The following is a 22,615-nucleotide window of genomic DNA, read 5'->3' on the forward strand; positions in this document are numbered from 1 at the left end:
CACATGGGGTTAGATATATTAAACATTCTAAAAAGGAAAAGTGGAGGTTTTTCCCATAGCAACCAATCAGATTCTAGCTCTCATTTATCTAGTGCATTCTAGAATATGATAGCTAGAATCTGATTGGTTGCTGTGGTCAACTCCTTGACTTTCGATGAACTTTTGGTAAATCCACCCGTGAGTCTATCGTATTTCCTCTAAATTCTAGAATCTCGTTCTTCTTTGTGTCCGTTCCATTGAAGTCTGTGGCTGATATTTCATTTGCTGCCGGTCACGTTAATAAATGCAATAGAATTTTGATTTTCTTATGGAATTCTCTTTTTTAAACTCATAGTTGTTTTCATTTTTATGAAACGTTTATCGCAGGGCAAAAAGTAAAGCTTTTAAGCTGAGCACCGAGACAGAGTCTGAGCTGAGGCAGCTGTTCCAGAACCCACTCCGGGAATTCCTCTACTGGAAGCCCATAGCCGAGAGCGTCCTGGACTCCACGGCGGTTCCCGTAAACGATGACGACATGAACCAAGACGCCATATGCAATATTGAGGTCAGACGGTAAAAGTGGAAGCCACACATTTTATTTTTACATTTTTATTTTTAAATTCATATTCTTCAAATGATAAGAAGAATTGCAAAATATTGTGTTATAAGCTGCCTTCTGGGAGGAAAATAAGCATATATTAAATTTGTTTCTAACCTATCTACTTATGAGCTGGAAATCTCAGCTGGCATTTTAGCAGTGAGCGTGGGCTGTCACGTCGCCTTTTCTTCCTTATTCACTGCAATAAAACTTGCCAGGAATCCGCAGCTACTGTTGTAGGTATAACTGGGTCACAACTGTACCCAATGCTAAAAATGTAATTGGGTGGAGTTCACTAAAATAAAACAAAGTACAAAGCTCTTCTAACCTTCAGATTACAGCAGTTCAGTGCTGGGATCCTCTTCTGCTAAGTTGGGCCTTTTTCAGGCAAATATCTTTGTTGTTGGTTCTCATTTCCCTGGAATTCCCCATTCAGATGTATGACAGTACATGGGTGCGAGCATTGATAACTTCTAGAGATGTGCGAAAATATTCAAAACTAAATATCCGCCTCATTCTGTATCAGAGACTGGGCACTTTTAGTGCCCTGCCCTTATCTCCTGACCCTTCCAGTATTTCTGTAGTGCAAAGGTCTGACGCGCTCAGTGACTTCATCTTGCATTGGCGAGGGGGGTGTCTCATAAGTTTAATTTTTACTTATTTGAAGCCTCTGTTTGCTAAGGACAATTGGGACTCGCCCTTAGCACTTTTGAGATATAGGTGCAGGACAAGTGGCACAGATCCCTAGCACTGAAAGGGTTAAGAAGAACAGACTCTGTTATTAGTAAATTAAGAAATCTGGATAATGTTGATGACATCCAAGTACCATTGTGAAGATGTTTCCTCAGTGATGTCTCTTTTTGGAATAAGTGTTGGGGGCGGATCTGTGTTATAACTGTTAGAGGTATATTTACTAAACTGTTAGGGGTTTGAAAAAGTGGAGATGTTGCCTATAGCAACCAATGATATTCTAGCTTTCATTTATTCAGTACATTCTACAAAATGACAGCTAGAATCTGATTGGTTGCTATAGGCAACATCTCCACTTTTTCAAACCCGCCGTTTAGTAAATCTAGCCCTTAGACTTGTGTTGACTGTAAGCCGCTCACGTGATGTTTCTGTTATCCAGAGGCTACTGGAGGAGAGCAGCGTTATTAAAGGCAATCTGGCAGCACTAGAGAAGAAGAAGGAGCGGATGCACAGTGTCCTCGGTGATGACAAAACCAAGGCTCTCCTGAGCGATATCTCCGCAGCCAAGAAGGAAAGAGCCGCCCTGCACCAAGATCTTCTGCAGAGAAGGCACAACTTACAGGTAACTCTCAACAGCTATCACTTCTCTTCAGACCCAACGTCTACATACAATGGAGGCAGCCATTTTGTTGTAGCCATCTTCATGCTCACTGGAGCAATTAACATGCTTAAAAACTGAAACATAGAGCTGACAGCTCCCGACTGGTTGGAAATACCTGTGGGAGACTGTCCTGCAGGTAGTTGTGAAGAACTGGGTTGTTGCCTATAGCAACCAATCAGATCTTTGCTTTCATTTTCTAAAAACTACTAGGAAAATTAAACTAAGAATCTGATTGGTTGCTGTTGGCAAGTTCCCTGTAGAACAGTTTCCATAAATGTCCCCTAATACCTCAAGAACTAGAGACCAGTGTTTTTCTGGTCTCTGAGGGTTGCGGATAGCTGTATGCCCACCCTAAATGAAGAAATTTTACAGATTGCAAAACAACTGGGCTTGCGTTTATTGATTACCGTAAACTTGCATTCTGTCCCCCTGGGCCATTTTATCTATGCATTTATGGCTTAAACAAATCATGAGCCAGGGACTGGGTTTATTACACGTGACACGTTTATGTATGGGAAGTTTTTATTCCATTGCTTGGATTGTACAAAGAATTGCGCTCCTCTGTCGAAGTGCAATATGGCTGCTGGTATCGCAGCTTCGGTTAGCAGATTTAGGAGGGGTTCAGGGTCCTTACAAATAGTCAGTAGTCTTTATGTTTACAATAAATATGATTCCTCCCACGTTTTCAGAGTTTGGCGGCGCAACGGGAAGAGTTCGATTCGGCGTTCAAGGTGTTACACAAACAGCTGTCGGCAATCAGAGTTAAAGCAGCCAAGGACAGTGAGCTGCAGTCGGACATCAATCAAAAAGAAGCTCAAGTTCAACGTCTGCAGGTCGGTTGCTTTACCTGATAACCAGAAGCAGTGTCCTCCATCAGAGTAAGGGTTTCATACATTATTGGCTGCATAATGACACTACGCAGAATACTGGTTGAAGATTAGCCGGGGACGTTATACACTATGGGCCCGATTCAGAGTGACGTGTGCCCGTTTGCGTAGCGTAACTTGGCGGTTTTTGTCGCACTGCGCGTGCTCAGAAAATAAACATACGCAATTGCGGCTATTCAGACCTGTGATTTTGTTATTGCCACTTATGACCCGTTACGCCTGAAGAGAGGTGACGGTGGAGGGACGGGGTGATCTAACGTAGGGAATGTACAGTAAGGGGCGTGTTAGAGCAGCTGCGTATGGATTCATACTGAGAGGCAGATTTGGCTGAAAAATTGGTTTTGCTTGAGAGGTGGTCAGGGGTAGGTGTAAGTAGCGGATGATGATGATGATGATGATGAACATCCGAGATAGCGAGCCACTTGTTATTAGCGGTACATACGCATACACCTACGCGCAGCTTTTTCTATTGCAAGTTACGCTTCCTTCCCACCCTGAATGAGGCAATAGGTGAGCCGTTCTGACCAGGTTTTATATGGAAAGTGCAGCAAATACTACGTGTTATCGGTGAACGTACAAAGGTTGAATGATTGATTGAAAAATAATATTATATAATAAAGTTCGTAGACCATCAAAACACATACAGGCCTCCTCCAGCTGTCAGCGTATTGAGCAGTACATCGGTGACGGAAAGCAGCAGCGATCACCGCTGACGGGGTCAAATAAAAGTGGGCCAGCGCATACGTTAAAAAAATGATTAATATTTTTTTTTATTAAAATTATTAATAATTATTTTTATTGAGAATTTTTTTTTTATTATTATGTCACTACTGGTTGCGTTAGAGCCAGGAATATCCCCGTTCATGTGTGTGTCTGCTCCTCATTCACCAGAGTGATCAGCGATATCTCGTCTCAGGCTAAACGGAGCAGAGCTTAGTCATCTGATCCACCTGACTGGATGAGCTGGTGAACTGACTGATCCCATGATTTATCACCCTGTCAGGGCCGGTGCTCAACTGTGTTTGTGTTACAGATATTGCTGGAGGACCTAACGAAACTCAACTCGCCTATCAAAGCGCTGAATTCTGTGAATGAGTCAAACCCGACCCACGCTCACAGAGCCACCCAGCTGACGTCTGATTACCTCATGCTACAGAGGTCTCTTGAGGTAATCTATATATTGAGTCACCTGCTTATGTGAGCACTGAACACTGGAGCCAATGGCAGACTTCATACATTATCCTCTTAGCACCTCAGCCCAGGAATAGGTCTTATTATCACTAAAACAAATAAATATCTGTTGGTGGCTATTTACTAACAAAGGGAAAATATATAACAAGCAATCAGCATTTAGCTTTGATCTGCCTATTTTTGGACTTTTTTTGCAATTAAACCCTATATCTCCTTATACGCCAAGATTGTTTATTATGAGTCTAATTCAGTCTAGTACTAAGGGGTTTGGTTATTTCGGGTCAGCTATCATCCTCCGAACCGCGGGCACTCACTGATGTCAATGTATGTGCCAGTAAATACAGTTCTTAGAAGTTTATTTATGCTGGTTGTAGAAGATTGTGGGATATTATTGGGAATTAATAAAACAATAATAATATTATCATTTTTTTGTTTTTAAACATCGGATACAATTTATTTTCATTGTCAAAACAAATACACTTGAACTTTTACATAGAGGGAAGAACAGCTGCCCTGTACTGTGTGACTTGTAAAGATATTCAGCACTTTTTGTATCTTGGTTAGTCTGTCTCTATAATCTGCAGGTATCAGCGTTGCTATCACTGTCTATTAAGATGTTTAGTTTGAGACTAGACTCCTTCCCCAGATAAACCCTCTATCATTTTTATTTTCATTCTTTAAATGTCTTGTTCCCACAATAGACAAATTACTAAAGAGAGGGACCCTTAGGACAACTAAATAGACAACACTAATTACATTTATATTTCATTTATACAGCATTTAAATATTTTCAAGTTATTTCTTTTCACCTTTGAGTGGATTGGTAAACCCATATATTGTCTCTTACATCAGTTTGCAATGTAACAAAACAGACAGATGTATGAACTGACATATAGAGATGTGTTTCACACCACAATCTTCCTGCATCAGTGTGACAGGAACCTCACATCACTACTCTGTGCCGTTGGAGGACCCTGTTCCTTCCGTTGTCTCTCAGTCTGTGGCTTCCTGCTGCCTCCATTCCCCTCCTCACATCATGTCACTGTCCCTGTCTCACGCAGGCCTGACCTTACTAACACATCACTCATCTCCTGATATACTCTGTGCTGCTGGGGGACCCTGCTCCTTCCACTATATAACTCTCAGTCTGTGGCTTCCTGCTGCTTCCATTCCCCTCCTCACATCATGTCACTGCCCCTGTCACATGCAGCCCTGTCCTCACTAACACATCACTCATCTCCTGATATAATCTGTGCTGCTGGCCGACCCTGCTCCTTCCACTATATAACTCTCAGTCTGTGGCTTCCTGCTGCCTCCATTCCTCTCCTCACATCATTTTACTGCCCTTGTCACATGCAGCCCTGTCCTTACTAACACATCACTCATCTCCTGATATACTCTGTGCTGCTGGGTGACCCTGCTCCTTCCACTATATAACTCTCAGTCTGTGGCTTCCTGCTGTCTCCATTCCCCTTCTCACATCATGTCACTGCCCCTGTCTCACGCAGGCCTGACCTTACTAACATAATCACACAAATGTACAGGATACACAAAGATCAGCAAGAGATGAAGATTGAGATCAGTAAGGTCGTCAGACAGACAAACACATCTTGAAAACTATAAAGTGAAATTGTATTAGTGAGTCACATTTCTCATGTTCTTTGTTATATCACCATCTTGTGGTGAAATATATGCAGCAGCGTTTTCAATATACAGTTTTAAATAAAAATACACTTCCCTGGACGACCAAAGGATTTGTTGGCCTATTTATCAGATGCGGCGATAAGAGTGACTTGTAAAATTCCCAGTTTATTAAGAAAATGTCTGCAGTAACGGTTAACTTATCGATCTCTGTAGATTTGTGCATGTGCAGTTGAATTGAAAGCCTAGATTTGGGCTTTCAGTTCCGCTATTTAAATAAAAAAAGGTGAAAAAAATACTTTAAAAATTAAAAACCTTTAAACATTGAAAAAAAGAATAAAAAGTATTTTTTAATGATATTCATCTGTTATCGCTTTCCTGGACAGAACGAGTATTGCAGAGGTACACATACTGCTTGGGTACTTAAACAGGATTAAGTACAGGAACTAGGAATTAATATAGTTATTAACGCGCAGGAATTAAATGCCAAGTTAATTTGGCTTCACATAATAACTGCCCACCTGACAGTACCCTGTTAGCCAAAAAATAAGTTGTTTTTCAGTATTTGTTTGCAGAAAATAGTTTATGTGCTGGAAGCTGTGTGTACAATGAAAATGTTAATAAAGTCTCTGTGTATTCCTACAGAATAACATTAGGAGAAGTACAGATAATATTAATAACCACAGGATATTCACCGATACCCTACGAGATCTCCAGCACTGGATCATGGTTACCAGAGGGACCTTGGCAGGATACCAAGACGGCAGCATGGAATGGGAGGACTGGGATATAGAGGTAACGGTTATGTGGATTTTCTGTGGGGTGGATTATAAGCCAGAGAGGGCCCAAGACTAGTTTCTGTCTGGCCGTTATAGGTGGTAGAGGCCACTTTGCCAGCCCTCCATTGAGCCTCACCCTCTGGTCTCTTTACAGGTACTGCTGGCTGAAAACTCAGAAAAGGACATACAGCGCCAACAGGCGGAGGCTCTGGGTCAGAAGGTGATCGAAACGTCCTCCCCAGAGGGAGCAGCTGCCGTCCACACTGAGATAACACAACTCATTGAGTCCTGGGACTCTTTACAACGGCTCTACGAACGATTGTCCAGGTGAGGCCGCGTCTTTCTGCGGAAAACTTCAGCGTCGGATTGCGCCAGATTTCATTTTTTTTCGGTGCGGTGTGATGGCCGTAAAAGATATCTGATTCCAGCATGATAGCATCTAAGAGCATGATGTAAAAATATTTTTTATTTTTAATTAAATGTAATATTTAATGTATGGAAAAAGAAATACTGTGTACATATCAGATCCAAGTGACCCTTCGCCTGTCCCAGTGAACCCTTACTTACCACCCTATGGCAACATATATCCCCTTTTAACCTTGTTTGCTACCATAACACTGTATGTCTTTAAATAAATATGTACATTATTATTATTATCGTAGATTTTAAGGCGCCAGTAGGGAAAACAGGACATACATAAAACAGGGACATAGAAGGTAGACGATATAAATGCAGACATGAAAACAAAGGGTATGGAGGACCCTGCTCATTAGAGAGCTTACATTCTAAGTGGTAGAGGGCACAGCTGAAACAAGAGGAGAGAGTGTGGCTCAGAGTGGAGACTGGGACAGTTGTGAGGGTGTATTAGTGTGAGTAGTGTTATCGAGGATAAGGTCACCTCTAAAAAGAGATGGGTTTTCAAAGAGCATCTAAAGATTTGAAGGCTGTGGGAAAGTCTGAGCGTGGTAGGGAATTCCATAAGTGGGGAGCAGCACAGGAGAAGTCTTGTAGGCGGGAGTGAGAGGTAGATCTAAGAGGGCAGGAGGGAGAGTATTTTGAGATGAGATTTGAGATGTATGCAGGGGTGTTGTTGAGAGCTTTGTAGGTAAGGGTGAGTAATTTAAATTTGATTTTGGAGGACACAGGGAGCCAGTGTAGGGATTTATAAAGTGGTGCAGCAGATGTGGAGCGATGAGAGAGGAAGATGTCATGCCATCATATTGCCTAATATGCCCCTGTATAGTACTATGTGCCCATCTGTAGCGCTTCATGTGCCAATCACATAGCCCTGCATACCCACTCAATGTGCGGTGTGGATCGGGTGAACTGCCCGGTAAAGTGAACTTCTTCAACTTTCCCATTTCTACTGATGTGGCAGGGATTAAATAAAGCTTGATGAAATACAAGCGGTCCTGACGTGATATATTGAACAGGTCTAATGCCTGCTGTACCTGCTTGTAACCACCCTGTACTTTATACTTATCACAGGACCTTGAGAGAGAGAGAGCAACAGAGGACAAGTCCCAAATCGGGGAAAAGGCCGACAGTGGTCGCCATAAATCAGACGTCCGGGTGGGTTTTATTTATAAGATAAAAGGTTTATTTTTAATCAGACCTGTGTCTGTTTCTGGGTATTACAGGGATTGTAACGTTTTTGTTAACCCATATTTTTGTATTTGTCTAATGTAAATATTATGGCAAGGAGGTATAAAATGTGTAATGTTTGTGATCTGTTTCTAAAGATCGGCATTCCGTACAGTTTCCATTGTCTTGTTTCTCTTCCCCACAATATCTCCACCAGGAGCTTTCTTGTCAGTCTTGTCGGAGGTCATTAGGACATGTGCAACATAATTGGGGCAGGTCATTGTGGACTAAACACATGAGAGCTGGTATATTTACCCCTCTGATTGTCCATGTAGCCTGCATATAATACTATATCCAGTATATACATCTACCTGTGGTAGGAACAGAGCTGTCAGCTTGGTATTTAATAATATGTCCGTCTAAGGTTTCATAAGCTGGGTTTTACTTGCAGCCAGTTATGGATGTCCAGGTGTGTTTTCATTGTAAACTCCACCCTCAGTCTACGAAGCTGTAGGAGAGGAGATGTAGATAGCGTCTTCTGTGTTGTGCACACAATCATTTTAATTATTTCTGTGTTTTTTTCAGCCTCTTACCAGACATGGTTCCGCGCGACCCCTCACAGCCGGGCAGGGGTGTAACCTCCAACAACATGAAAACCGGGTCAGTATATCTTATGGCATAATACAGTCTATATCAGGATCTTAAGAGCACTTTGAAATTGAACTTTCTTTGATAACTTGCTTGCAAGCTTTGTTAAAATATAAAATGTGGTGAATTAGTTCATCCTTCAAATAGAGTTTCACAGCTTGTAGGCTTCTGATTATGATCAAAAAGTTCAAAGGGCAAAGCATAGCATGCCAGTTATATAAATAAATAGATGATGATGATGATGATCCCTGAAACTTACAGTGTCATTACTTCTCATGTAAACCAATGTGTACATATCATTTCCATTACCTAGGAGACTGCAAGCCAGTCCCCACATATCTTGTTCCACCTTCCATATCCATTTCAGACCATTTCAACTCTTCTGTTATTTTCGGTACATTATGTAGCTCATTAATCCTGTATACACATGCTTTGATACTTATTACCATCTAATATTGGATTTATTTACCGTTACTCTCTGTGTTAAGCAGTGTCAAACATGATGGACATTTAATCCAAATTGGAATGCAAAATTGTAGCGGTCATAATGGTGATGCGGGAAACCAAGGACTTCTGGAATGTGAAGACTTGTCCAGGTAAACACTTGGTTGCAATGTTCAAAGAGAATGAAGGTGAGAAAACATGCTCCATAGATATGAGTGTTTTTAGAATAATGTGTGTTTTTATTATGACAGAAGCACTGGAAAAGTGCTGAATGGCAGAGGGATATGTCCCAGGCTTTCTGCCTTGTGTACATTTTGTTTATGTGTGCCGGAAAAGCTTTCAAAGTGTGTTTCCCATCTGTTGGAAAATATGGTAAGGGTCACTGGGGTTATGAATGGAGAGAGAGGGTGGGCTCCATTAATCTGGCCCATTCCGGGTATTCTGGGCCTCAAGTGTAGGCTGATTTGCAACCTCACCTGTGTGTGGGTGTTTAAAGAGCTGGATATGCAGTCTTTCAGTCCTGGGGAGGAGGTTGGATGCCTCCTAAGAGACTCTGCAAACGGTGAGCAATTACCTCTAGGTTTTGAATGTGTGTGGGACACAAGGTCCTTCACAGGAGAGAGGGTGTTCCTGTGTGTTTAGTTAGTTCCGGACAGGCAAGGTGTTTATTTTGAAGTTTTCTTTGTTTTTCTGTTCAACAAAACTGGCTTAGGCCAGTTGTACCGGAGACCCTGGACTAATGCGGTCACAGTGTGCTTATTGTGAGCACTACCGTATAGCAGATTTTTTGTTCGGTTGATAAAGTTTAAAAAGCAAAGGTGAGAACGTGAAAGTGATAGTGGATGAGATGTTTGTTGCTGCAGGGTAAAGTTTGCTCTATAATAAAAGCATCTTGTTTAACTTCAGCACCCCGGGATAATGTCCTGAATTGTCTGCTGCTAACAATATATTTATAGATCCAGAAATGGGGCCTTATTCATGTTCAGACACAAGTTGCAATTTAAAACAAGAGCACAGAACTTAAGTGCAGTTCCGAACGTATTCAACTCCAAATCTCAAGATACTTTTCAGTTTAAATCTGGGTGTCAGTGCACTCAGCCTAAACAGTAGACAGACAGAAGTGTATTTGCACATGCATCTGTTCAATAAAATCACATCAGAAAACATTAAAAAATAAATAATAATAACATTCCCCATGTGTTAAAGTTCATGTAGTAACTCTGTGTGATCAAAGCAAAGCCGTCTCCATGACAACGGAACTCTTTGCTTTGATGAGATAAAAAAAAAGTTACGAATAAGCTTCCTACACTTCTGTTACTGGACATTGATGTTAAGACGCCATCTCTGTCATGGTGGTATTCTGAATACAATTATAACATACTTATATAAGTTCAACACTCTAATGCTTATTTTCTGTATATTTATACTTTTACAGCAGTGACCATGAAACTTTTACACTCAATGTGACAGGGATATCTGACATGGATACAGACCTGGGGCTCCAGCAGCCTGGTAGCTCAGTCAGGTAAATTATATTTAATATTTTGAAATAGGCTATTTATAAATATTATCTTCCTCCAGTTTAACAACTGAAAAGACATTTATTTATTCTCATCAATATTATTGTATAATTATAGAACATATAAATTAACTCAAAGATACATAACCTCCATAATATATGTTAGGTGTAGCATGTGATTTTTGCTAGGTGCTCTGGTTTCCTCCGGGTGCTCCGGTTTCCTCCCACACTCCAAAAACATACTAGTAGGTTAACTGGCTGCTATTAAAATTGACCTTAGTCTCTTTCAGTCTGTGTGTGTATGTTAGGAATTTAGACTGTGAGCTCCAATGGGGGCAGGGACTGATGTGAGTGAGTTCTCTGTCCTGCGCTGCGGAATTAGTGGCGCTATAACTGATTATGATGATGATGATGACTGCCATGGGAAAATAGGGACACAGGGGAGCCCAAATTGGTTAGCAAAAGTGTGGCCAGCAGATCTGTTATGTGTCACAGCTTAAGTTAACCAAGCACGTGCCAATTTGACACATTCGGCATGATCTAATTTAATCGCACAGGATGAAAAATCCTATAGGCCGATCTATCTGTCTTCTACATAGGTGACCAAATTGTCGTCAGATTAGATCATTCACGTATTAGACCAAGCTACCTAGTTACACTATAAAGTTCAGCTGAACTGTTAATAAAGGCAGATTTCATTATAACAGCCTCATTGTTGTGTCCTCCGTGTTTATCAGAATTATCAGCACTGGTGACGGTACGAATTCACTCGATCAATCAGACAAATCTAACAAGAAAAGTACAAAAGCTGGGACGATAGGCGTGACTTCCAGGTTAGTAACGTAAATCATAACAATGTGAAAGAGGCCGACAGAACGTAGACACTTCACCTACATTTTTTATTAGCAATTATATAATGCTGAAGAAGCATTTTTACTGTTAATTACAAGGTAATGCTTTACAATGGGATATAGGAACCAATATGCCATACAGAGTCAAATTAAAGTACGTGGTAATCCCTGTGGGTGACATAATTGCAGCTAACAAGCAAACAAGCTCAGTGTCAGATAGTATGCGCAAAAGCCTGTAATGGTGTAAGTATTGCTGTACAATATTGAATGTGGTGGGAGTTATTTGCTGTAACCCTTAGTAACCAATCACCAGTTGCCTGTGTTTAATTATATCTGTATCATTGATCATGAAACCTATCATTTCAGAGTAACGGGGTCGTCTGATACAAACTTAATTGCTGCAGGTGGAGCCAAAGAATTCGGAAAATCCGGACACTCTGGTGCAACAGATGTACAATTATCAACATTGATAAACAAACCGCTGGTTTCACGTACAACTGTAAGGTAATAGTTTTAGAAATGAATATGTATATGGAGTAGAATGTGTCATCTAAAATAGAAGTAGATATGTCAAGAGGTTACTGCCTGCTTTACTGGGGTGTGATACATATGTTTGGACCCTTACATGATTGACATTTATTTGGTCGACACCATAATATAGACAGGGTTGGAAAGTCGACAATTGAAATGCAGACTGTATTATTAAGTTGGCAATAATATCTCCAACCCACTAACCCTTACCGTAACCATATAATACTGTCTACATTCGTATTTTCCACCTAATAATACTGTCTACATTTCAGTTGTCGACCTAATAATACTGTCTACATTCGAATTGTCGACCTAATATTGTCGACTTTCTGAATGTCAACAAAATTAATGTCTAGCTGTCGAAAAGCATAACGCTCTGCCATTTGTCAGACATTCAGAGAGCACAGTATCAGGCAGTAGATACTAAAGCCTGTTGTAGCATGACTATGAATGCAGAATATGGACACTTTTTGTATATATGCTAAAGCGGATGTTTTCATATCCACTGTTACCAATTTTTTATTTGACTTTTTATTGAATTTTGTATTATTTGATCGGGGGAAGGGATTACAGAAAATAAAGAAAGGGGGGGATCGAAAACACTGTAGGGTACAATGTGTTTTAGTTTTCTATGTTATGTTGGAGAGGGAGGGAGGGGAAGTGCCACAGTGGTGGAGGGTAGGGGGGTGGCGTGAGAGAGGTCGAAGCCACATTGCTAAGGAGGGGGTTATAAACTAGGTGAGGATGAGCTACGGATAAAGGGAGGGGGCAGGCACGGTACACAGTCCAGGTGCTTGTGAGTTTGTCTGGTGTGTTATGTAAAACACTAGTAACATATTTGGTAAACTAATCATATTCTATTAACACTGTAGTGGAAGGGAGGTGCTCTGGGGTCTATTAGTGTGATGACATTTGGCAATTAATTACATGTTCCATGTCTTCATTATTTGCCAGCACCGAAGTTGACGGGCATTCATCCACTGATAGAGGACAATTTGACAGTAGAAAAATCGGTACAAACAGGGAACAAAGATTTGGACATACTGGAAAACCGGGCAGGTAAATCACAAAGATTGTTTAATAATCCACATTTATAAAGGAGGTAGAGGCACAATATTAAAGGCTGGACATTATCAACGGTCACGTAAAAGGAGGAAGACATAGGGCTTGGTTAATGATGTAAAAAAGGCAAAATATCAGATGGGAAATGCAGGAGTTGAATAAATAACAAAAGGGATATTGTAATCTGTGATATCAAAAGTGGTTAATTAGCAAGCTGCACATACACAATCCTGAGGAATGTAAGATTGTAACATTCCAAGTAAACAGCAGTAATATATTGGTTGGGAAGAGATATAGATGTAGAGCTCACTGTCAGATAGCAGCTATAAAGCTCCTATAACATTTATGTTCTATGCTCTAATTCTCATTTGTCTTTATTTAACAGTACCGAAGATGAAACTGATGGACTTACTAACACGGGAATGTTTGAAACTGTCTCTATCAATACAGACGCAGCATACAAACAATCCGGTGGCTCAAACAGGTCAATTATGTTGCATATTTTTTGCGCATTTATGTTTGGAATCGGTCTTGATTCATTATTAGTTATTGTACAACGCTGTAGAATATGTTAGTGCTTTAAAATGATTGATTGACAACAATAGTTATTTTAACAGACAAGTTGTGAAGGTTAAGCTCACCCACTTTGTTAGTCGCAAAGATACAAAGATGCCATACCAACGGACCAACTTATCACTTTTATTGTGTGATTAAGGAACATACAAGTTACAATACATAACAGTCAAATCAAATTGTATGTTCTGTTGCTGTAAAAAGCAACATCCGTCTCTTGTTTCTGTACAGTTTTGCGATACATCGTTTTTGCAAGTGCGTTAATTGTAAAAAACTGCAACAATTTGGGACAAGAACAATTGCCTTGTGTAAAATAAATCTTAATGACCTATTCCCTGAAATAGACATTATTATTATTATTGTTGTTGTTTATTTTGTAGTGTGGGAGGAAACCCACGCACACAAGGGGAGAGTATACTAACCCCAAACTCAATCACTTACATTATAGCAAGATGTCTTATTGTAGCCTCTGTGCTTATACAGATATACCAGTGCCGGACGTGGAACGGGATCACCCGACAGACCGACAACGGCTGCAGTGGGGATAGATGTAACATCCAGGTTAGTGATATTTCCTCCCATTGTATTAAAATAGAATCTAGATCCAATGAGCTTCACTGTTTCCCACGACTTACCTCTTCAATCACCAGACAGGAGCGACGTGCAGCAAGGAGTTGAGCTGCCCCTTAGACCGGTTATTGGGATTAGCCCAGACAGAGTATAACTAAATGCTGGGTAAATACAGGGCACTCAGAAACCCTTTATCCCGAGTGATAAGCCTACAGCTTTTACTGTAGTGTAAATTCTTAAAGGAGATCGATAGGTCTCCCATCTTCTTGCTCTGACTGTAGACCCCATGCATTGAGCTATTTAAACACGGCGCTCCGTTGGGTTCCACAAGCCCCGCCCAGCTCCGAGGCCAGCTGAGCGGATGACATAAACCACGCCCATTCCCGCTGAGCTGGGATTACGGAACAGAGCGGCGCTGGGGTTAGAAGAATTAAAGCAGACGCTGCAACATTTAATTAATTGGGCTTCATTCATTAAGGAACTTAGGCAAGAAATTTCTACCTTAAGTCTCCTGGACAAAACCATGTTAAAATGCAAGGGGTGCAAATTAGTTTTCTATTTTGCACATAAGATAAATACTGACTGTTTTTTCATGTAGTACACAAATACTTGATAGCTTATTTGTTCGCTGACATTTAAAGTTGATATTTGTGTGCTACATGAAAAAACAGACAGTATTTAACTTATATGCAAAACAGAAAACTAATTTGCACCCCTTGCATTGTAACATGGTTTTGTCCAGGAGACTTAATTAAGACATTTCTTGCCTTAATGAATCAGGTCCAAAGTGTTGACATGTGGATGGAGTCTTCTTATACCGATTTTGCACCTGAAAGAAAACATTTTAAAGAACACTAAAACCTTCTGGAATAAAATGCAAAACATATATTAAACTAATATTTGTCTGTAGATCTCTTTTTAAATGGGTTTCCTTGTCCACGCATAGGAACTTGTGCAGAGTTGGATTTTCATCTTATTTGTCTAAAATCTGCATTTTCTTACCGCGTATGCATGCAAAAAGCCACACTCATGTGTCTGTGTAGATGTTCACACTCACACTCGCGGCTCCGAAGCGGACCGGGGGGAGGGAAGGCGCAGGCACGCTCAAGCTGAGTACAGTAATGGCGTGTTCACGTCATTGCGACTGAAAGGCAGATACAGCTGTCAGAAGGCGGATCTCGAGTCGGTTCATTGAGATGCGATAAGGATGATGATTAGCAGCAGCTGCTACTGATTGGCTGATTGCGGATCAACCTCTCTAGCCAGTAGTACTTAATTCATAAGTTTGCCCGCTATCTTGTATATAACACTAGTAATGTGTTGCATTCAGTAAACTTCCCATATTCTATTTATACTGTAGGGTTGGGATCAGAGGCGGATCTAGAAAACTACCGTACCCGGGGCGATTTAGGGGGGGGGGGGCGATTTAGGCCCCGCCCCTTTCTTACAGTTTAGGTTGCCGACGGCTGCACAGTATGTGCAGGTCCGTCCAGCCGTGACAGGCAGGGACAGTGTCCTTCCGGCTGCTCTGATTGTGTTTTAAACACAATCAGAGCAGCCGGGCAGAACACTGTCCCTGCCTGTCACGGCTGGACGTACCTGCACATAGTGTGCAGCCGTCGGCAGCAAGTGTCTGCTAGGGGGGGGCGATCGCTCCCCCCCCCCCTCCCCTGGATCCGCCACTGGTTGGGATGATGATGGACTGTGTTCTTCCAGTGTGATTAAATTCTGCATTTTGTTACATATCCTGCGTTATCTATATTTGCCAGAACTGACATTGACGCCCATTCATCCATTGATAAAGGACAAATTGATGGTAGAAAAATCAATACTAACGGAGCACAAGAATTTGGACAAACAAGAAAACCGGGCAGGTAAATGACAAAGATTATTTACTAATCCACGTTCACAAAGAAGGTAAAGATACAATATTAAAGTTCCAAACAGGTTACACACATTTTAGTGCTGTTTAGGATGTAGAGCACACACGTTATAATGTATACTTGACTATTTAATGTAAGATATGTGGTTGTAGAGCTCAGAGTCAGATAGCAGAGACCAGAAAAAAAAACAAAAAAAAACAGAAGAAACATTACTCGCAGGTAAAGAAGAATTAACAGCAACGAACTCCTAGCAAACGTCACTAATTAATTTAAAATGTCTCTATGAGATTTTGGAACTTTTATTATTAACATTTCTGAAGTTTTACCCATTTACTACTAACAACCACTAATGTTTTATTCTCCTCTCTGTTCCCAAAGTTTTGTGGCAGAAAATAAAGTGAAAGAAAGAGCAGGAAAGTCTAATAATCTGGTGACATCCAGGAGAAGTAGGAAAACTGTCTCCCTCGCAGAATCTGTGGACATGACGGATTCTCCCTCTGCTCCAACTACAGCAGGAAACAAGGTAAAATCCGTAATGTCACCCGTGTAATATATGTAGAGAGTCTTTTAGGGTTTGCTGGGACTTGTAGTTCTACAGCATCTGAATAGTTGCAGGTTGCTTACTCTATTATAAGTTAATATTATAACCTAAACCAGGCTTGGCTAACCTGTGACAGACACTCCAGAGGTGTTGTGAAACTACAAGTCCCAGCATACCCGTCCAGCAATAAGCTGCTATATATTGGCAAAGCATGCTGGGGCTTGTAGTTTCACAACACCTGGCGTGCCACAGGTTAGCCAAGCCTGAATACCTTTGTAAACAGCTATAGCAACTTTGTCTGTATAATGGGTACTACCCACCTCTACAAAATCAGTAACTATAACCAAATTAATGTAATATTTTAAAATGTATTCAAAAGCTGATTTATTTTGCACTTTACATAAACATGTTATAATGATCATGTAATGATGTGAAGGTTGGGCAGGGACTGTGATTCTCATCTCACTTGGTTTTCTTTTACATTTTGGGAAGTTGTAAGTCTCTAGTAATATCACCAAGCTTAGGTGGCCGCATAAAGAGTCAGGATTAGCAAAAATTTGATTTTGCCCCCAATAACAAAGGCTTCTGAGTCAGGAAAGGGCTCTAATTGGGACATTCTTGCAGTAGGGTTGTACAATTGGAAATAACCTTATTTTTATTGAAGTATTTGAACTAGGATTTTAGCTTCAATTAGTAAAAATGAACATGTTCGGGATTGCTGATATCATATAGATAGCAGATGCCAGATCTCAAGGGACATATTTTATAAAATAAATATAGATATATACGTAGATAGATAGATATGACATAGATAGATAGATAGATAGATAGATATATAGATAGATAGATAGATAGATAGATACATATGACATAGATAGATAGATCGATAGATAGATAGATCGATAGATAGATAGATATGACATAGATAGATAGATAGATACATATGACATAGTTAGATAGATACATATGACATAGATATGACATAGATAGATAGATAGATAGATAGATAGATAGATAGATATGACATAGATAGATAGATAGATACATATGACATAGATAGATAGATAGATAGATATGACATAGATAGATAGATAGATAGATAGATAAATATGACATAGATACATATGACATAGATAGATAGATAGATAGATAGATATGACATAGATACATATGACATAGATAGATAGATAGATATATAGATAGATAGATATGACATAGATACATATGACATAGATAGATAGATAGATAGATAGATAGATATGACATAGATACATATGAGATAGATAGGTAGATATGAGATAGATACATACATATGGCATAGATAGAAAGATATGTAATAGAGAGATGTGACGTAGATAGATAGATAGATAGATAGATATGAGATAGATAGATAGATAGATATGAGATAGATAGATAGATAGATAGATAGATAGATAGATATGAGATAGATAGATATGAGATAGATATTAGATAGATAGATATGACATAGATAGATATGAGATAGATAGATAGATAGATAGATATGACATAGATAGATAGATAGATAGATAGATATGACATAGATAGATATATATATTCAGCTAGAGGCTGGTGGAAGATGATGTGAGTTATATTTGGAGTGTAATAGATCATGTTCTAATTTATAAACTAACTCAGAGGTTTGTTGTTTGTGATGCAGACAGGTGATGACCACATGAAACTCCTGAAGGAGTTTGAACAATGGCTACAAGCAGAAAACTCTAAATTAAACAGGATTTGTGCGGCTGAAATATCCAGCAGCGACGGAATACAAACAAGACAGAGTAAACTGCAGGTATGGGGAGCAGCCTTCTGCAAATATAGTGTCAGAGCGTGCGGGTGTGTAAAGCACACAGCCTGAGCAGTTCAGTGTTATCACACAGCGTAGTCTCAAGATTCCTCCACGTACGGAGACAGATATATGTAATGACTGCACGCTCGCTGTCCGGACAGGTAGATAAATGGGAGCTTCTGCGCCAAGGCAGTGGGCAGATGGAATAACGGGTAACTTTGCCCTAGTTTTGTTCGTGCTAGCTAGTGTTTGGGGGAAAGGGAGGGCGCTCATTCCTTCCACAGCGTCCCAGCATCTCTCCGCCGGGAGGGGGGGGGGGGGGAATGTCGCAGTTTGACGCCAACTTGAACAAAATGCCAGGACATAGCGCAGGCACATTTGATTTCCGACAGGCTCACTGCGGAAAAGGGGAGCGTGAAGCTGCGGGAGAGAGAAGCGGGGAAGATAAGTATGAGCGTGTTTTATTATACTTTTTTAAGTTGCCCTCCACACACTAGTTAGTAAACATAAGTGTAAGGGGGAGATACCCCTTAAAGGGCCACTAAACATAAAACACAAGTTGAACAAACACGAAAAGGTTTCTTGTAACACTGACAAATATGTATGTAAAAGAATTAATACCAAGAAAGTGCATGAGATGTTTGACATTGTATTATATTTGTGATCATCAGGCATAGATGATTGACAGTCCCAGCGCTATTGCGGGTAATAACTCTAAGACTGCCATATGACAAATGGTCTTTTATCAACTGCAAAAGTGGAAACCCGAAGCTCGAATGTTTTTGGCGCAGTCTGTTCCGCACGTGCGCTACAGTATTGCAGGGAAGTGAATTGACCTGCTGCCCAAAATGGCGGTGTTTGCGGAGGCAAAGGAGTCGGCACTGGTCATTAGGAGGAGTTCGGTGGATCAAGGATGTTCCTTACTAAGTGTGGCCCAAAAATGTGATTTCATTTTGTAGGATGGAAGGAAGCATTTAGAGGGGCGCTCCCTGCACAGCCTCTTTTTCCCCGCAAAAAGCCTTCATCATCATCTATTTATATATATAGCGCCACTAATTCCACTGCGCTGTACAGAGAACTCATTCACATCAGTCCCTGCCCCATTGGGGCTTATAGTCTAAATCCCCTAACACACACACACACACACAGACAGAGAGAGAGACTAAGGGCAATTTAATAGCAGCCAATTAACCTACTAGTATGTTTTTGGAGTGTGGGAGGACACCAGAGAACCCGGAGGAAACCCACGCAAACAGGGGGACAGCATACAAACTCCACACAGATAAGGCCATAGTTAGGAATTGAGCTCATGACTCCAGTGCTGTGAGGCAGAAGTGCTAACCACTGAGCCACCGTTGAGGACAGAGATGGGGTTTCACCCCCTGCCCACCCCCTGTCTAGGTAATCTTGCTTTGTAAATTAAATCTTGTTTTTGCATCGCTCTGCAAATTTTGGGGCACCGGTGCACCTAGCAAAGAATGCACTCACATTGCCCAACTTCTTCCACTACTTGTGCAACATCTACTCCTCCGCAAGTGCCGCCATATTCCTTTCCTAACGCAAACGCTTTGGCGGAAATCTCGGTGCATATCGCAGTGCACCACGGGGCAGACGCTGATTTTCTGCTGCACCTCAGCCATTTTGCAATTCGAAAATGACCTTCGGTGAAGGCAGCCACCCGTGGACTGCACCATTATTCATACAATGCACCCCACCGGGAAGCAGTGACATCACTGGAGAACTGACCACGGTTATTGGTTTGCATATTGGTTACATGTAACGATAGTTATTTTATTTATAGTCTTTAAGAATTAATTGCAATTACTTTGTTGCAGAAATTACAGTCCCGAGTTCCTCAGGGCCAAAAGATCTTCAAGTCCCTTCTGGACTGCAGATCGGACATGATGGTGACTGATAGTGTCAGGTTGGAAGATCTGCGCTATCGCTGGATGCTGTACAAGTCCAAACTCCGTGATTCTGGAAACCATATGGTACGGGGGAAGGGGGTGGAGTAGTTTATACAAATTGAAAATAAAAGCAAACATCTGGGCGTGGCCTCAGTTCCTATAAATGTTCCTTGTGAGTCTGTCTATGTGGTGTAGTGTGACAGAGAGAGGTAGAAATGTTCTTATGCTCCATGAGGTATATTTGCTAAACTGCGGGTTTGAAAAAGTGGAGATGTTGCCTATAGCAACCAATCAGCTGTCATCTTGTAGAATCTACTATACAAATGACAGCTATAATCTGATTGGTTGCTATAGGCAACATCTCCACTTTTTCAAACCCGCAGTTTAGTAAATCTACCCCCATGTGTCATCATAATGAAATCACAAAACGTTTCTCAGTACATAGACTTGGCATGGAGTCAGATTGTTTTCCTTTTCCTTGATCAGTTATTATTAAATAATTACATTAATGCATATACTGGCTACATCCATGTTAATATCCATTTACATTTTCTTTATAGAATCTAAAAATATCAGAAGAGCCCAGAGCAATAACCAAGGTAAGTTCTTTATGTATTAAATTTAGGACATTTGAATAGTACTGAGAGACAAATAATCATAATCTTTCACTAGGATCCAATTACATGGCTAAGGGACATAATGCAGCCTATCTATTCACTAGGAACCAGTGACATCACTGAGAATGCAGCCTATCTATTCACTAGGAACCAGTGACATCACTGAGAATGCAGCCTATCCATTCTCTAGGAACCAGTGACATCACTGAGAATGCAGCCTATCCATTCACTAGGAGCCAGTGACATCACTGAGATTGCAGCCTATCCATTCACTAGGAGCCAGTGACATCACTGAGAATGCAGCCTATCCATTCGATAGGAACCAGTGACATCACTGACAATGCAGCCTATCCATTCACTAGGAACCAGTGACATCACTGACAATGCAGCCTATCCATTCACTTGGAACCAGTGACATCACTGAGAATGCAGCCTAGCCAGCAACTAGGAGCCAGTGACATCACTGAGAATGCAGCCTATCCATTCACTAGGAACCAGTGACATCACTGAGATTGCAGCCTATCCATTCTCTAGGAACCAGTGACATCACTGAGAATGCAGCCTATCCATTCACTTGGAACCAGTGACATCACTGAGATTGCAGCCTATCCATTCTCTAGGAACCAGTGACATCACTGAGAATGCAGCCTATCCATTCACTAGGAACCAGTGACATCACTGACAATGCAGCCTATCCATTCACTTGGAACCAGTGACATCACTGAGAATGCAGCCTAGCCAGCAACTAGGAGCCAGTGACATCACTGAGAATGCAGCCTATCCATTCTCTAGGAACCAGTGACATCACTGAGAATGCAGCCTATCCATTCACTAGGAGCCAGTGACATCACTGAGATTGCAGCCTATCCATTCACTAGGAGCCAGTGACATCACTGAGATTGCAGCCTATCCATTCACTAGGAACCAGTGACATCACTGAGAATGCAGCCTATTCATTCACTAGGAGCCAGTGACATCACTGAGATTGCAGCCTATCGATTCACTAGGAGCCAGTGACATTACTGAGAATGCAGCCTATCCATTCAATAGGAACCAGTGACATCACTGACAATGCAGCCTATCCATTCACTAGGAGCCAGTGACATCACTGAGATTGCAGCCTATCCATTCGATAGGAACCAGTGACATCACTGACAATGCAGCCTATCCATTCACTAGGAACCATTGACATCACTGACAATGCAGCCAATCCATTCACTAGGAGCCAGTGACATCACTGACAATGCAGCCAATCCATTCACTAGGAGCCAGTGACATCACTGAGAATGCAGCCTATCCACTCACTAGGAACCAGTGACATCACTGAGAATGCAGCCTATCCATTCACTAGGATTCAGTGACATCACTGAGAATGCAGCCTAATAGTTCACTAGGAGCCAGTGACATCACTGAGAATGCAGCCTATCCATTCACTAGGAGCCAGTGACATCACTAAGAATGCAGTCTATCCATTCACTAGGAACCAGTGACATCACTGAGACTGCAGCCTATCCATTCACTAGGAACCAGTGACATCACTGACAATGCAGCCTATCCATTCACTAGGATTCAGTGACATCACTGAGAATGCAGCCTAATAGTTCACTAGGAACCAGTGACATCACTGAGAATGCAGCCTATTAATCACT

General features: G+C 41.1%; 1 protein-coding gene across 2 annotated transcripts in view; it reads left to right on the top strand.

The window, feature by feature from the left end:
* SYNE3 (spectrin repeat containing nuclear envelope family member 3) overlaps positions 1–22,615 on the top strand; it is a 62,067-nt gene that overhangs the window by 33,368 nt on the left and 6,084 nt on the right. Inside the window, exons 8-27 of one of the 2 annotated variants that reach the window (XM_075192731.1) lie at positions 367–544; positions 1,707–1,889; positions 2,618–2,761; positions 3,849–3,983; positions 6,293–6,442; positions 6,581–6,753; positions 7,915–7,998; positions 8,596–8,670; positions 9,147–9,254; positions 10,538–10,627; positions 11,359–11,454; positions 11,839–11,976; positions 12,958–13,062; positions 13,451–13,549; positions 14,122–14,199; positions 15,978–16,082; positions 16,470–16,614; positions 18,311–18,445; positions 20,278–20,433; positions 20,910–20,948. In XM_075192731.1, the coding sequence (XP_075048832.1) occupies positions 367–544; positions 1,707–1,889; positions 2,618–2,761; positions 3,849–3,983; positions 6,293–6,442; positions 6,581–6,753; positions 7,915–7,998; positions 8,596–8,670; positions 9,147–9,254; positions 10,538–10,627; positions 11,359–11,454; positions 11,839–11,976; positions 12,958–13,062; positions 13,451–13,549; positions 14,122–14,199; positions 15,978–16,082; positions 16,470–16,614; positions 18,311–18,445; positions 20,278–20,433; positions 20,910–20,948 (2,416 nt within the window). The remainder of the gene's footprint in view (positions 1–366; positions 545–1,706; positions 1,890–2,617; positions 2,762–3,848; positions 3,984–6,292; positions 6,443–6,580; positions 6,754–7,914; positions 7,999–8,595; positions 8,671–9,146; positions 9,255–10,537; positions 10,628–11,358; positions 11,455–11,838; positions 11,977–12,957; positions 13,063–13,450; positions 13,550–14,121; positions 14,200–15,977; positions 16,083–16,469; positions 16,615–18,310; positions 18,446–20,277; positions 20,434–20,909; positions 20,949–22,615) is intronic. The other variant, XM_075192732.1, reaches the window with a different exon arrangement.

This window comes from Mixophyes fleayi, chromosome 12, assembly GCF_038048845.1.
Source record: "Mixophyes fleayi isolate aMixFle1 chromosome 12, aMixFle1.hap1, whole genome shotgun sequence".
NCBI lineage: Eukaryota > Metazoa > Chordata > Amphibia > Anura > Limnodynastidae > Mixophyes > Mixophyes fleayi.